This window comes from Lagopus leucura, unplaced genomic scaffold (assembly GCF_019238085.1).
Source record: "Lagopus leucura isolate 7727_CA_CO unplaced genomic scaffold, USGS_WTPT01 Super-Scaffold_100019, whole genome shotgun sequence".
NCBI lineage: Eukaryota > Metazoa > Chordata > Aves > Galliformes > Phasianidae > Lagopus > Lagopus leucura.
Genome location: NW_024962273.1, coordinates 8,222,860 through 8,239,475, shown reverse-complemented (window position 1 = coordinate 8,239,475; position 16,616 = coordinate 8,222,860). Strand labels below are relative to the sequence as shown.

The window sequence follows — 16,616 nt, the reverse complement described above, 5'->3', positions numbered from 1 at the left end:
GAAAGAAAGACAGAAAGAAAGAAAGAAAGAAAGAAAGAAAGAAAGAAAGAAAGAAAGAAAGAAAGAAAGAAAGAAAGAAAGAAAGAAAGAAAGAAAGAAAGAAAGAAAAAAAAAAAGAAAATGAATCAAACGAAATGGGAGCGTTGGCACCTTCCCTTTGCCGAGGAGGCGCTGCGGGCACCGTGCGGGCACCTCCCGAACCCCGACGGCAGCGGCCCCGGGACTCACAGCGGGACGAAGCCCACGGAGCGGCCCCACTGCCCCTTCCGTGTTCCCATCGCCACGAGTTGTAGAGGGAACTTTTCCTAACGGGGAATTAATATGGTGATTATTACTAATATATATATATATATATATATATATATATATATATATATATATATATAAAGCTTCCATCCTTCCGATGCAAACATATCATCCGATGGCCGCAACAACCGTCTGCTGTAATATTTATCTATTTCTGTGCCGGAATAAAAACAAAAACAAAAACAAAAACAAACAAACATCCAGCGTGGAAATGCGCTTCGCCTTTCCATTTAACCCCTCCTCATTGATCCCGGCGATCCCCCCACCCCTCCGCGCACAAACCCACTCGATTTATAGCGAAGCTCTGAATCCAGAGCGGTTCCAGAAGAGGAGCGCTCCGGATGGAGCGATCCCCCCCATACACACACGGCACTGTCTCTTTCCCCCCACAGCCCCCCGCCCCCCTCCCAGCGCTAGGGAAGGCAAATTAAATAGTTAAAGGCTTCGATTTCTCTCTCTCTCCCTTTTGTTACCCAATTTTGGAACATTTAAGGATGGGTGTGTGTATTGTATTCAATAATAAAAGCTATAGGGCCGCCAGGACATTTATCATCCTATTACTGTAACAAATCCGGGCTCCCAATACATGAAAGGTAAAATGAATTACCGACGTTAAGCCGTCAATAAAGTCATTTCTGTAAATGGTGTCTCCGAAGGACCGCGGCATTATTCAACCGGCTTTATCAGCAGCTGGGAAATTACGGCGAGAAGCTCGCAGCGTGTAATATGGCCCTGCTTACTTTGATTAAGCGTCTTGCCAGGGAATAGTGACAGTGCTTTTGACCAGGTTTTATTCGCCGTCCTGTGATGAACGCCAAGCTGATCAGGCGGAATGAAGAGTAATTAAAACCTATAAATTATCTTTTGCAGCCCTTCTCAAGGCGTCTCTTGCAGGAGAGATAAGGCGGCGAGCCCCCATTTACGGCTCTGAAAGGGACCGCGGCTCACAAAGGCTACGTGGCTAAATGGGATATTGATAGTGTCCTAATTAGAATTTAATTAAGTACCCACGCTCGCTTTTGGGATAAAGATTTCAATTTTGCTAACTTAAATATAAATAAACCCAATTTCGGGCGAGTAAATGATACAATGTTGTGGATGCGGGAGGGGGGGGAGGGGAGGGGGAGCGGGGGTCGCGTTCATTGCAGTGCGGACGTTGTGCGCTGCGGCGTTTTGGGGAGGTGGTGTTGGGGGGGACGAGTCGGGTGGTTCCGCGGTACGGAAAGAGCCGAACGCGCCTCGGGGGGAGCGGAGCGCGGGGGGGGGGGGGCCTTCGGTCCCGTGTGCCACCCCCCGGTGTTCGTCCCCACGTCCATACATACCTATGGCACATCCGCATCCCACACATAGGACGTACGGGAGACGGCACGTGATGCGGCCTCCCCTCCTCTCGTCATTGTTTTCTTTCGGGGGAAAATCGGCTCTTTTCGGGGCCGCCCCTTCCCGCAGGTGCCCGCAGGAGCCCCGCACGGAGTTGTGGCCGCGGGGCGCTTGAAGCCGCTCGGAGCCCCCTCGGGGTCGTCGGGTGCCAGCGGAGAGAGGGCAGCAGCTGCGGCCCCGGGAGGCCGAGAGACACCAAATCCGGCCTTAGGGTTATGCATTATTCTTATTCTTTTCCATACACGTTAATGTTTAGGAACACGAAACACTGATAAACCACGCACCGGTCTCTCCATCCTTCCAAAACCCCTAATTTCCCTCCTGCAGCCCTGAGGTGTTCGCTCTGAGCTGAGAGCAGAGCACCGCTGGGTGGAGGGCCGCTCTCGGAGCCCGAACCCACAGACTGACCTCAGGCAGGCAGCTTTTCATCCCCCAAAATAGTACCGATGCCGCTCAGTGTGGAGCGAGGCAGCGCGGCAGCTGCAGGTTGGCCCTTTCCTTTCCCATCATTTATCGCTATATATTTTTAAAAACATGATTACTATTGTTTTCTAAAGGAATGAAAAACGAAAAGTTTCAACTCGAGGCCCTCTCCGTCTCTCCTTCCCCCGACATGGAAACACAAAATCAAAATTGAAAGAGGGTGAGTCGAGAGCCTGCGGGGTTTACATGTATTTGGGAAAGTTGCAGGCTTTAGTATTTGGGGAAAGGTTTACGATTTGGGGGCGCCCCAGATCATGGGCTCCCAGGGCCGGGGAGTGGGGAGGGCACTGCAGGCGGTAGGGGCGCTATAACGGGGGGCGCTATAATGGGATGCTATGAGGGTGGAGACGCGAGGGGGGCGCTCTAATAGAGGCGGACTAAGGGGGCGCTATAATGGGCCTCTATAAGGGGCGCTATAATGGGGGCACTCTAAGGGGGCTCTATAATGGGTCTCTATAATGGGAGCACTCTGAAGGGGCTCTATAATCGAGGTACTATAATGGAGTTCTATAATGAGGGCACTGTAAAAGGGCTCTATAATGGGTGCACTCTAAGGGGGCTCTATAATAGGGGTGCTGTAAAGAAGATGTTCGAAGGAGGTTCTATACTAGGGGCTCTACAGTGGCGCTTTATAGCGCGGGCATTCTAAGGGAGCTCTATAATGGATGGGGGGCTCCCACGGGCGTGCCCCCACCCCGTCGCGCCGCCACCACCGCCCCGGCCCGGCCCCACGCGGTATTTATCGCGGCGCCCCGTCGGGTTTGGCCATTGGGCGAGGAGCGGGGTGTCAGCGGCGGCGGCGGCGAACCATTGGCCGCCCCCACGTGCGGGGCCACCTCACGTGCTTCCGGTGCGAGCGAAAAAAAAGTGTGGCCGAGGGATTTTTTTAGGGAGAGTTTGTTGCAAAGATCGGAGCTGTCAGAGATTGGCTTTTTTTTTTTTTTTCCTCCCCCCCAAAATTTTTTTTTGCGGGGGACCAAAAAAAAAAAAAAAAAAAATACAAAACCAAATAATAATAATAAGGGAGGGGGGGTGGGTGGGAAGGAATTATTAAAAAAAGAATAAGAAAAGGAAAACAAGAGAAAAGACGAAGGGAAAGCAGAGCCGCGCACGCCGCCGGGGAAGGGCTACGGGGCCGCGGGCAGAGCGTGGCGGCAGCGCGGGGCCATGCGCGGCTGCTAAGGGGTTCCGCGGGGGGCGGGCGCGGGGGGGGCCGCGGTGCGGCTGCACGCGGGTTTGGTTTTTTTTTTTTCCCTTTTTTTTTTCCCCCCTTTTTTTTTTTTTTTTTTTTTTTTTTTGCTGTTGGAAATATATAAGGGGAGAGAAGCCCTCGAGTGTCTCCCGGTTTTGGATCCATCCGTGCGAGGGGGAGAGAGAGAAAAAAAAAAAAAAAGCTCAGCTCCGCTCCGGCCCAACAAGTGGATTTGGTGCTCCGCTTTTTTTTTTTTTTTTGGCCCCGTTTTTTTTTTTTCTTTTTTTTTTTTTTCTTTTTCTTTTTTTTTTTTTTTGAAAATTTTTAACCCGCCACCCATCGCCAAAGCGGGGTGGGCGTAAAGTGGCTGTGTGTGGGGGCTGGGGGGGGGGCAAAAGGAGAAAAAAGAGGAAAAAAAAAAAAAAGCAGCAAGCGAACAGCGAGCAGCGAACGGCGAAGCGGCGATCTCCTCTCCGTCTCTCTCCGTGGCGGCGGCTGAGCATGGAAGAGCCGCCGGAGGGGCACGGCCACCACCGGGACGCGGCGCCGCCGGGGCCGGCGAACGGCGGAGGCGGCGGTGGAGGCGGCAGCGACGGCGACAGCGCTCCGGTGTCCCCCAGCCCCGCGCCCGCCTCCCCCGCCGCGCCCTGCCCCTTGCCCCTGCCCCGCCGCCGCCCCCCGCCGCCGCCGCCGCCCCGCACCACCAACTTCTTCATCGACAACATCCTCCGGCCGGACTTCGGCTGCAAGAAGGAGCTGCCCGCCGCCACCGGTGCTGCGACGGGAGGAGGAGGAGGAGGAGGAGGAGGCGGCCGGGAACAGCGGGACGGAGCGCAGAGCGCAGGTAGAGAGAACGTCAACCCGCTGCTGGCCCGGCCGCCCCACGCGCCCTCCTCCGCGCTCCTCTGCCCGGACTCGAACTGCGCTCCCGACGGCTCCGCGCCCGCCGGCACCGCCGCCAAAGCGAATCCCGGAACGGCCGCGGGAGCTGCGGGGTCTGCGGGGGCGGCCAAGGCGCAGGGAGACGGCGGCGAGACTCCGGCGGCCAAGTACGGGGAGCACGGCAGCCCCGCCATCCTCCTCATGGGCTCTAATAATGGAGGAGCCGTGCTCAAGCCCGACTCGCAGCAGCCGCTGGTATGGCCCGCCTGGGTGTACTGTACGCGGTACTCCGACCGGCCGTCCTCGGGTAAGGATAGCGCGGATCCCCCCAGCTCTCCCCGTGCCCCTCTTCCCTCTGCCTCCCTCGTGTGGCTCTCAGCCCGGCGCGGGGAGGGTCCCGGTCCCCATTCTCCTCCGAGAGCGTTCGGATCTGCTCGGCGCCGGGCCGTGGGGAGAGCCGGGTGCCCCGGGAGTCCGTTCCTTTTCCCCAGGCAAAGTGCCGTTTTTCGTGGGGGTCGCTCCAGCCCCGTGTAGTTGGGCCGCTGAGGGCTGTTTTATGGGGAGGAGAAGAAGAAGGGCTGCAAACGGCGGCTGGAGGGGCCGAGCCAGGAGGGTCCCCCTGGAGCCGGGCCCGCAGCACTTCGTTTTGCCACCGTCATTGGCAAATTAATTGCATTTTTTTTTCAATTTTTATTTTTTATTTTTAAGATGAGGGCTAGGAGATGACCCCCAGTAAAACCCCGGTTTTTTCCCCCCCCCCCCCCCCCCCCCCCCTTCCCAATCCCCAGCGCGGTGCAGTAGGGCCGGGGCCGCTCCGCCGCCGTTATTGACACTTCCATCGCATTCAAACTCGGGAAAAGCCGCTTTGATTGACTGCGGTGATGGATTGAGCGATCGAGCTGTCAGGGCCCGCGGCTCCCGGCTCTTAGGGACCGTGCACTCGAGCTTTCCTTCCCTTCTTTTCTTCCTTCCTTCCTTCCTTCCTTCCTTCCTTCCTTCCTTCCCTTTCCTCCGGGCCCGGGGAGGTATCCGCACGCCGTGCCCCGATCCCCGCCGCTCGGCTCGGCGCGGCCGCGCTCTTTGTGTAACCCGCAGCCGTCCGCGGGGCCTCTCCCAGCGCCGGGCCCGGGCGCTCCGAGCGCTGCGCGGTGCCGGGCTCAGACCGCTCCCGCTGCGGGGAAGGGAACGGCCGCGCCGGGAGCGCGGCTCCGGCCTACATCGAGGCCTCGGCGGCAGCGGGCGAGGGAGTTCCGCGGCCTCGGTCCTCCGGGGCCCGCTCTCCCCGGGCTGGGTCCCCCCCGTCGGGCCACGTTCCGTCGGGGCGGGCGGCGGCGGGGCCCAGCGCAGCGGTGTGTGTTGCCCTGCCCGCAGGACCCCGCACCAGGAAGCTGAAGAAGAAGAAGACGGAGAAGGAGGACAAACGGCCGCGCACCGCCTTCACGGCCGAGCAGCTGCAGCGGCTGAAGGCGGAGTTCCAGGCGAACCGCTACATCACGGAGCAGCGGCGGCAGAGCCTGGCCCAGGAGCTGAGCCTCAACGAGTCCCAGATCAAGATCTGGTTCCAGAACAAGCGGGCCAAGATCAAGAAGGCGACGGGCATCAAGAACGGGCTGGCGCTGCACCTCATGGCCCAGGGACTGTACAACCATTCCACCACCACGGTGCAGGACAAAGAGGAGAGCGAGTGACGGCCCCGCACCGACAGGTGCCAGGAACACAGAGCTATTGTCTATCCATAGTATAAGGACTGCGAACGAGAAAAAAAGAAATATGAACGCTTACAAAAAAAAAAAATCTCTATATAGCCAAACATATGACCTTGTATATATTTAATTTCAGGTAAGAAATATGTGTAGCGATCTCTATTTGCTGGACGGTTTCTCTCTCCCCTTCTCTCTCCCTCTCTCTTTTGTTCGTTTGTTGCTTTCCTTTCCTCCCCACGTCCGTCGCTCTTCGTTTTCGGTGTCCGCCTCTGCTCTTCCGTTCGATCCATATTTGTGTGTGTGTGTGAATTTCTGTCTCTCTCTCTCTCTTATTTTTTTTTTTTTTTTCCCGAGGAAAAAAAAAAAATAAATCTGATCCACAGACTGCGAGGCTGAACGGCCGCTCCAAGCCAAAGATTTTATTATGTTCAGAAATCTGTAGTCTGAAATAAAGTGTAGGCTGTGCTCAGCACGCGGCTGCCGCGGCTCCTTCTTTCAGTGCGTGTGTGTGTGGCACAAACACATCTGTGCACGCACAGCGCTGCTGAGTTTTGTTTTTTGGTGGATCAGCGCAGTGAATTTTTAAAGCGATTCTCCTCTGTTTTAAAGCACTCCGACCTTTAATATTTTTCTTTCTTTTTTCTTTCTTTCTTTCTTTTAAATTTATTTTCCTATCATTTTATCTTTTTTATTCTGTTCGGGCATTATCCTCCCTTTTTCCTTTTTTTAACGAGGAACGAAGCTCTGTACGCAGAGCGGCATTCCCTCAGTCGGACGCTCGGAGCCAACGCGGCGTTGCCCCGCAGCTGCCCCGCTCCACACACGGCGGCTGCGGGAGGATCCGTGCCGCGGCCCGCTGCCTTTGCTCAGCCGCTGGGGATGCGCGGAGCCCATCACGCCTCGCTTCGGCTTCTCACCGCTTTTGAGGGCTTCCGAGGGCCGGGCTGTGCCGATCTGACGGGACACGAGACGGGGCTGCTGCTGCTTGCAGCTTCTCTGAACCCCCCTTCCCGAGGCCCTCAACCGGCGGACAGGAAGGGAGAAACGGGGAGAGCCGAGAGCGGAGCCCTTCTCCCGTGTGCGCGGCTCCCCGCGGCCCCTCCGAGGCCGTGCCCGGGCCGAGTGGGGCTGTGGGCTGTGGGGTGAGCTCAGAACGGGCTTACAGTGGGCCCGGTGTGGGCTCGGGGTGAGCTTAAGGGTGGGCGAGCTGTAGGTGCCCAGCACCTACAGGCGAGCGTGCGGCCCCCTCGGCCTCACCCCGTCGGAGGTTTTAGGGGCTTTCCCACAAGGCGAGGGGAAGGGACAGAGAGAAACGGCCTCTGGGATTTTTGTTTGATTTTTTTTTTTTAAAGCTATTTAAAAAAAAAAAAAAAAAAAGTTGTTATTATTATTATTATTATTTTCTTTCAAAACTATCTCTGCTCAGCGCCGCCGTCCCGCAGCGTGCTGTCACCGAGCTCGGCTGGAGGCTGCACTGCCTGGACAGACCCCCCTCCATCCTACCCCATTGCACCCCACCTCCTGGATCCCACCCCGTAATATCCCACCTCGCCGAGGTCCCCTGCTCCTCTCCGCAGGCCCAGGGGAAGGTTTGGAGGGTTTGTAGAAATGTTGCACAGCGCCATCTAAAGTTCTTCACTCTTTCCTCCCTTTCCATTTTCTCGATGAAACTGAAGCATAAACTTAATTTTTCTGCACAGAGCAAAGGGAAGAGCCCTCCCCAGAGGGACCGGGTTGGGGGCACTTCCAGAACCGGGTGATCCCACTCCCCACTCGCTGTCATCAGAGACAGGGGGGATGCAGAGAAATCGCCTTCCCCCATCCCAGCCCCGATTTAAATTCAGATCTCTGCCTTCGTCCTCCTTCCCGCACTTCCCTGGAGCTGCAGAGACCAAAACGTCAACTTCTCCTTAAAAACAGGGTGCCGGCCCTCCCAATGGATCTCTACCAGCTGCGGCCGTCGGATATTTCTGTGCGGTCGCAGAGCAGACGGGGAACCCGCACAGTGTGTTTTCCCCGCCCAGAACGCGAGTGACATTTAGGTGACATTAAGGTGACACTAAGGTGACATTAAGGCTAGGGGTTCCCAGCATCCCCCTGCTCCCCACCCCGCCTACCTGCTGCCTTCTGGGCGCGGGATCGGCGTTTGACCAAGCTCGGCAGAGCTGGACCAGGCAGGTAGAAGGACGGTGGGAGGAATATAGAGCAGATTAAGGGGAGCCTAAAGAGGATTATTTAAGCAAATCAGGCTATTTAGGATTTCTCTGCGAGCGTTAGCAGAGCAAAGCAGACTAGGGAATCAGGTCTGGCCTCGTTGGGGACTAATGTACCCCGGGTGAGGCAGAGCCACATGCGCCATCCCCAGCCCCACGAAAGGCAGAGGAGTGGTGAGCGAGGCCGCCCCGTCCTCAGCGTCGGATGAGTCCGGCTGTGGCACGGAGCTGCGGTCAGAGAGCACCGCCCGCATAGGGGCTGAACGGGGCGGACAGAGCAACGTGCGAGCAGAAAAGCCCCGGAGGAAAACACATCGGACATGATGGTCAGCTCCCCTCCACCACCCGCTCCCCGGAGGTAGCAGTAGGAGTCGTCCCCCTCCCTCCGCCACTCCCTGCCCGCGTCAGGCCCCACAGCAGCCCCGTTTCTCTCCGCTTCCAGGGCCTCCCGCCTGCCCCCGTCCCGCCGTCGGGGCGGCCCCGCGCCCGGCTGATTTGCATATGCAAATGAGGCACGGGGGAGGGAGGCCACGTGCGGTTCCCCCCGTCGGTCCCCTCGGGCCGGATCGCAGATCCCGCTGCCTCCTGTCACGGAGCTTGTTCCTTTGTGCCGCCTTTCGAGGAATCAAAGCAGACACCGTTGTGACACGTAGCCCGGCGGGTCAGAGGTCAGCTTTCACAATCCCAATTACAATGATTTCTAATGATGTTTATCTTGAGGGCTCCGACGGCCGCGAGCTTTACAAGAGGGCTCCTTTCCCCTCCCCGCTGCTCTCAGGGCTGTGGGAGCTGCGTTGCCCGGCTCCGCGTTCCCCCCGTCGAAGGGCGCAGCGGCTGCGGGGCGGCTCAGAAGGGTTCCCCAGCGCGTCCCGGAACGATGAGAGCGGAGCTCCTGGTGTTGTACAGTGAACGTTAACACGCGCTGCACCTCTCCCTCCCCGTCGAGTCAGGTCCGAAGCGGCGCTAACCGTGCCCGAGCGGAGGTAGGAGCTCTGCTCGCCGAGCCGGCGCTCACGTTTGGTTGTCCGGAGCAGCTATAATGTGGGGGTGGTGGGGCTGCAGGGACTCCCCGGGGCCGTGAGGTCTCGAATTGGGCGGTGGGGGGCAGAGGCGACTCCCTCCGGGGCTGCGGCGTCTCGGGGGTGAGTGCGGTTCGATCCCGTTTCATTCGGTCTTACAACAACTAAACTGCAGACGGACCGAAACGCTGCTCCAGAGCTCCCGATTTGATCTCAAACCGTTTGGGAAAAGCTTTGCCGGGCGGCAAAGGGGTGAAATTCGGAGCTAACAGAGGAGAGTTGTGAGTCGAGAAAAACAAACCCGTAACTTTTCACCGTCTGCCGGGTTCGGGGCACGGAGCGGCCTCGGGCGGCGCGTTGGGTTCACCTCTGTGCGCCGCATCCAATGCCTTAGGGAGATTTAAGGTGTATGTGGACTGTGTAACGCGGCTGTGCCCTATGGGGGGTAGTGGTGGTGGTGGGGATTCGGGAATCGGGCTGTGCTGTGCATTGAAGTCCTTTGCTCCGAGGTCTGATCTGTACGTGCACCAGGTGAGCAACCCCTGCACAAAGCAGAGCTCCGGTCGGTTTGTGTATGGTCACCGTCCACTCGGAGGGAACGGGGATCCGCAGAAAGCTTTTTTCCCTGCGTCACCGCCGGGCCGTCGGGGCTGGGGCGGAGGGGGAATGGAGGGACGGGGCTGCAGGGGTAAGCAGGGCCACGGGCACATTTCGGCTTTGTTTTGGTTTGGTTTAACTTTTATTTGTTTATTTGTTTATTTATTTTCTCATCCGCGCTCGGGCTGTTCGGAGCGCAGCGAGCAGCGAGTAGCAGCAGAACAGCCCCGGGGCGGGGGGTGGCAGTATCCCGGTGCCCCTCGGAGCACTTTCCCGATGTGCGGGACGAGACCGCACCGGGCAATGCGGGGCTTCTTCCCAGGAGAGCACCGCAGGGACGCGGGGAGCTGCGGCAGTGACGGGGCAGATCCCTTGTTCCTTTTTTCCCCTCTCCTTTTTCCTTATTTTCCCCCCTTTTTACCAGACCCTCCCGTTTCCCCTCCGTTGTGAAAAGAGCATGAGAAGGAACTAACATTAACTTTAAGACCAGCCATAGTCTTTTTTTTTTCTTCCTTTTTTTTCTTTTTTTCTTTTTTTTTTTCCCTCCTCCTCTCACCAGAGAACAATGCTCGCCTTATCTCCCCCCAAATAAATAAATCATAATTGCCCGACAGTTCCCCATTGCAATAAACTTGACCAGCTCTTCCAACGATTAGTTCCGCGTTTTCCCCGCTCTGGTAAAAGTCTTGTTAAAAGTGATTAATGTTAAAATAAGCTACTCCTGAATGTATTTTCCAAGATCTTCATTGGCAAAGTGCGAGTATTTGAGCTTCTTAAGGAGACGAATTCATGAGGAAAGAGGATGGCTGCTGGCCGATAAGAGCAGAGGTAGTACTGCGTTTTTGAGTACCAAATGAAACACCAATTACTCCTCTGCAGGTAGATCAGGTTGCTCAGAGCCCCATCCAGCCTGACCTTAGATGTCTCCAAGGATAGAGCATCCATCTCTTATAGATGGGAAACTGCAAGGGAAGAACAGACCAGAAGAACCAATCCTCAGCACGCAGATAGCACAGGAGACATCCCCTCTGTGTTGGAACCATGGTAGACCTCATCACGCTTGAGAATCTTCAATTGGATTGGGAAAATGATCAGTAACTTTGATTTTTTTGGGGGTGGTTCCATGGAGTGGGCTGAGCTTTGCTTGGAATCTCCCCGAATGGACGTTCCTATGTCACTGAGCTGTGGTGGGAGCTCAGATGGGCAAACCAAGCAGAACTCAGGTCACTCTCCACACGTGCTGTGAATTAGGGTCAGGCTATGGGGTGGGCAGGGCAGTCCCCACCCATTGCTGCAGAGCAGAGCACAGAGAGCTTCACCTGAGCCAGGCTGAACCCACCTCCACACCAGCAGAGAGCACCAAGGAAGTCCTCATCCATTTCCAGCAGCACCCATTGCACAGGATGTGTGTGTATGTATATATATATATATATATATATACATATATATATATATATATATATCATGGTGCTGCTCAGGTAGTGCCCCATCTTCCTCCAGTTTGTACTGCTGGAGCAGGTATGGATTTCACAGCACAGGGTCATGGCATGGAGCAATGGGTGAGCTAAACATCACAGCAGCAGCCAGGACAGTTCACACGCAGTTTTTACTTCTGCAGGTCCTTTTACAAACCGACTCACATACTTAAAGTGGATTTCTGGATTAATTTAAGGTTGTTTGGGGTTCTTTCTCTTAAGTGAAAACACAAGAGAGCTGTGTGTTCTTGTAGAAATGAGTGTAAATATGAATCTGTTTCTGCAGTGGTTTAGCATGCAGCTGAGTTTACCTCAGAACACATCTGTTATAGGATGTATCAAATAAATATATATGGAGTCACATTTTAGATACTGATCATGTCCTCCATAGATAATAATACCAGCTGGGGTTATTGCAGGTTCTGTGATGTAGCTGTTTCATATTTGACTCCTTAAAATATGTTTCACTTACTTGTGGACCACACAGGCGCTACCAGGGACACCTGGTATCTATTAGATTGCTTCAGCCCATGGAACAAAGCTAATCTGATAGCAGTGGAGAAGCTGGGAGCTCTGCCACGGCTTTCAGTGGCAGCAGGATGGGGCTCAGGAGGCTGAACTGTGAAAACACAGCTCCATATGACTGCATTCACATCCAGGAGCAAAACCCCACATGTACATGGCTGAACACGAATGACGTCATTAGTGTTATTACAACATATTAGGGGCTCAGTCCTGCTGGTGGTTTTCTTGTTTAAGAACTCCTTTATTTCAGCTTTTTCCTGCTCTAGCCGTAAGAATTCTGAGGATCAAAGTTACCCACAGATGTGCCCTTGGGTTCCATAGGAATTCTACACAAATGAAGCTGACAGTAAGGCAGGACTTCAGAATCTGCTTCCGAGCAGCTCAAAAGAGGCTTGGACATTCACTTAATTAGGACAGAGTGCGCTTACACTGAGAAATTGAGCACCTCAAATAAACACGGCTGCTCCCTATGCACAGAACACAGATGGACTTGCAGACAACTCCTTGAGTCACCCAGCACAGCTCCTGGCATCAAGCAGAGCAAAGGTGGTGCTAACCCAGCCCAAAACCTCTTGCCCTGATCTGGTGCATCTCTGATGCTGTGTTTTCATTATCCCAACGGGTGGCTGTGGTGCTTGCAGGGAGCAGCGATCAGCCCGAGTACCACAGCTCTTTTTGTGTTGCTGTTTCTGCACAGGTTCTGCCCTTTAGAATGGGACCCAGGCGCAGTTTGGTGTGTTGCTGAGCTTATGAAAAAGTCGTGAACTAGTCACAGATTCACACAGCGATTCACAGGAATTATGTGAGCATTTCAGACAACACCAGAAGGGAGAAAACCTATAAAGGCAGAGTGTAGAGCTGCCCCAATATCTGGAACCCTGCAGCTCCATGAAGCACAGCGTGGCCCTAAGCAGCACATCCTGCACTCCAGCATTTCCAGCAAACCATAACAAAGGGCAGAAATGGGGGCAGGTCACGTCCTGTGCACAGCCATACTGCAGGCTCAGTGCTTTGCTTCACACTGGTGCAGGATCAGACTCCCTGCATGCTGCTTTCCCTTTTCCCTCCTTTTCTTTCTTTTCTCCTTTTCTTGCAGTTTTCAGCATCAGCCCCACAGTGCATCTTTGCTTCCTTTTTGCCATGTCACAGTTCCTGTCCAAAACACATCAATGTGCCTAGACTGGGGGGTTTGCAATATTTCCAAAAGGGACGTTGCAGGAGGAAAGTTTAAAACCATAGGGCCCAATCCTGAACTCACTCAGAGCTGTTGCTTCAGTGGGAGCAGCCCTTGTGCTGCATGTGCAGGAGCTCTGAAGTTAAAAGGCGGCTGTTCAAAAGGGTGCTTTGTTTCTTGCTTGTACCGTGAGTTTCTCATGTAAAGTTCTATATATTCCTCCACAATAAATACATGAAACAGTTAATCCAATGTTATATTGTTTGGTAATATTTTACTTGCAAATGACCGTCGTTTCTTCCCTGCTCTGTTTGTTCTTCTGAATGTCTGTTTTACATTCTGGAAATGGAAGAGCCATTCTTTTAGTGCCCGTTGCTTTCTGATGATAATCGCTATCTCTGTGCCTCGCAGCCAGTCTATATTTTCGATCAGCAAATATTGAACCACGATGGTGAGGAAGGGCTGAGCTATGATACGGCCAAAACAAGCAAATAAAATCGGGCCCACTTTCCTTTTTCGTTGTTACATTTCTATTATTTTCTGGATGTTCCTTCCTTATGGGCTATGTCCTTCCATAGGCAGGATGGGGACACTGTGGCTGTCTTGTTGGGTGGCACCGCAGGGACAAGGGTTGGTGGCTGTACTGTGGGTTGGGGGCTGTAGGGGAGCCAGGACACATGGCTGGGGCTGTGGTAAATCTTCTTCTCTTGCCAGTGCGCAATTGCAGCGACAACCGCTGGGCCAAACCCTCAGCACTCGCCCAGGCAAAATGCTGTTGACTTGAATGGGCGTTTGCAGGGAGATTTTGGGTAAGTCGATGTGGACTTTTGTCTGTGTGAGGACTGAAGGATTTGGTCTACAGTCTTTTACAGTATGAGGTTCATTAACATGCGGGAAATTCCCACACCCTGTGCAGGGCCCCTTTGTACCTCTGTTAGGCAGAAACTCCTGATAAACTGCTGCGTCCTCTGCTCAAAGCTGTGGGCGGGAGAGGAACTGAACAAACTCTGCATCGGCTAATGGCTTCTTCCCAGGAAAAGCTCACACAAAGCACAACCTGGGTCGCCCAGCAGATCCAGGCAACGTAAGGGCCCCTGCCCATCCATGTGCTCGAGCCCATTGGCATCATACTCCGAGGTCACTGAAATTATATGATCCCTTTAAAGCTGCTCTGTGCAACATGAGGGACACTCAGTTATGCTGGGCACTTGCTTGAGAGTGTCAATTAGGATCTCTTTGGGCACAATCATTTTTTAGAGATCTGTTTGGCATCAGTCCCTGTAGGAGATAGCTGGAGAGGCTGCTGCTGTCCAGGTGTCAGAATGAAACATTTGTTTTTGAGATGCCCTGTAAACCCGTCAGTGCAGGGCAGCCAGCTGGGTGCCAGGTCTTGGTTGGCCACCTTGGGAAGGGTCCAAGTATTGCAGAGAGCTGCAGTGCTCACTGCATGGTATCAGAAATGCAAACATTCGCCAGTGGGATGTATTGATATAGACACCACCTTATAAATAATCCATTTCTCCTCTGGTGGTGGGAGATGCTGGAAATAATATTCTCTACCTTGGAAAGGTGTCATCCAAGAATTGGTTGGGGATTCGATGCTAGCCTGGTGTCACAACTACGAGAGGAAATAACCAGTCCAAATACAGCATTAACCCTCAGCCTTATCGCTCACAGATCCATCATGCCTTGCAATAATTTACCAATAAATATCCAGATGAACTGAGCAGTACAGAAAATGTAAAGGTGGTAAACATGCTCTCTGCTGAATTATTCCGTGATAGACAAGTGGCTGGTGGCAGAGTTGAATTATTTAATGTTATTTTCCTGTATCACGTAAGCGAAGTATAAGCTTCATTTTTGGATTATGATTTGTATTATGAAATGCTTATCAAGTGTTTTCCAAAGATTAGTTTAGTTTTAATTAAATAAACCTTTCTCAGGAGAAAGCTCCCAACTACTCTTCGTACCCAGAGGCGACCGTACTTGTTGTTTTTAATTATTTTTCACTGTTACCCAAACTGCTTTGGGTACTCCTGCCCAATTAAATCAAAGACACGGGCTTCTTATACACAATATGTTTAATATTTAATTTTAATTAAATTAATTAAATTGTTTATTTAATTTTATGTGCATTATTGTGCGCGGAGCAATGCAAAATTTATGATAGGGAGAATTTGTGGGAGCTTTCAAACAAGCTAATTACCGAGGTAAAAGGAGACTTCTGCTGTCTGCCCAGGGAGCAGGCATTCGACTGTAAGGAAATAACCAAACAGACGTCGTTTGGATGAAACAAGAGGTGGTTGCGCAGCATTCAGAACTATTTGTTTTACTGTACTTTGCCTTGTAACCATCACTTGATTGTCTGCAACAGATCTGACAACAGCCTGCTCCCACTCTCGGCGCAGGCAGGTGCTCAGGTGCTTAGTAGGGCCAGTAAACCTAACGCTGCAATAGCAATGGATGAGGAATATCGAAACCCAGCAGCTCGTGCCACACATGTACATTGTTGGTCACACCTGCAGCCTTTTTCCTCCCACTGCATTCATTTATCCCACAGGTAATATTTATGAGAGCTGCTGCTGTTCACTGAAAAGAACAGAAAACAGTCAACTGGCTTCATTCTTATCTCAAACTAGGTGTGTTTTTGGGTGGATTACATGTTGCCATAGATATTTTACAAAGGAAATTCTCTTTTTCACAATTTTCTCACTTGGTGGTGTGTTGTTCCGGGGAGTTCCATAGCATCACCTCCATTCTCACTATTTCTGGAGGAAGTTAATAGCCAAGAAAAAGCAGAATTATTTTTTTACGATTTGCCTGATGTTAGCCTGCAGTCTGCGCAGGAACACAGCCCCAGATCAGCTGTACACAGTGGGGCTGTGCTGTAGGTAATGATGGGTTTGGAACAGGCCCTTGCGGCTGATTTTTTCATCCCAGAGAAGGCAAAACCCAATGCTGCACCCAACTGCATTCATGAGAAAGGCACAGGGCAGTGTTTTGGCATTGCTGGGCATTGTTTTGGCATTGCTGGGAGTTGTTTTCTATGGAAAGGCAAAAGGAGTTAGGAGGATTCCTGACCAGGGTGAAGCAGTGATGGGCACTGTCCCTTTTCACTCTCCAAGGGTTAAAAACGACTTCACAGAAAACATAATTTCTCTGAGCACTGTGACAATTAAAACAAATGTAAATAAATGCATTTGCAGGAATAATTCATAGAATAATTAACAGCTCCTGGGCCCCAAGAGCAGAATGGCTAAAAACAATCTTCCTTGAGCGTCAGAGACATTCATAGAGCAATAGTTTTATTTCAGCAGATTAAATAGTATCATAAAAGTAGCTGATGATGCAGTAAATTAAAAATCAGACTGGGGCCGATTTTACAGCAGCTTTTTTTTGGTCTAATACAATTACCCATTTCTGGCTAAACATTAGTTTTAAATCAACAGCGTTTGTCACAAAGAATTTTCTCTTGAAATTATGAGAAGAATTTAAAACAAGAGCAATATTACCAGATACAGAAAGCCTGGAGAGATCTTAATACTGAGGGAGCACACATCAGAATGGCTCCTCGAGATGCAGTGCTTTCCCTACTGCTTTCCCTACTTTACCATGTACTCTCATGGGCAGAGCACCCCCTGCACAACATACCTCATGTACGTGCAGA

At 52.7% G+C, this 16,616-nt stretch overlaps 1 protein-coding gene across 1 annotated transcript; it reads left to right on the top strand.

Moving 5' to 3' along the window:
• Positions 1–3,862: 3,862 nt before the first annotated feature.
• EN1 (engrailed homeobox 1) lies at positions 3,863–6,418 on the top strand. The gene is made up of 2 exons (XM_042877904.1): positions 3,863–4,550; positions 5,615–6,418. The coding sequence occupies exons 1-2, from the start codon at positions 3,863–3,865 to the stop codon at positions 5,929–5,931; spliced, it is 1,005 nt and encodes a 334-aa protein (XP_042733838.1). The 3' UTR covers positions 5,932–6,418.
• The last annotated feature ends 10,198 nt before the right edge of the window (positions 6,419–16,616 follow it).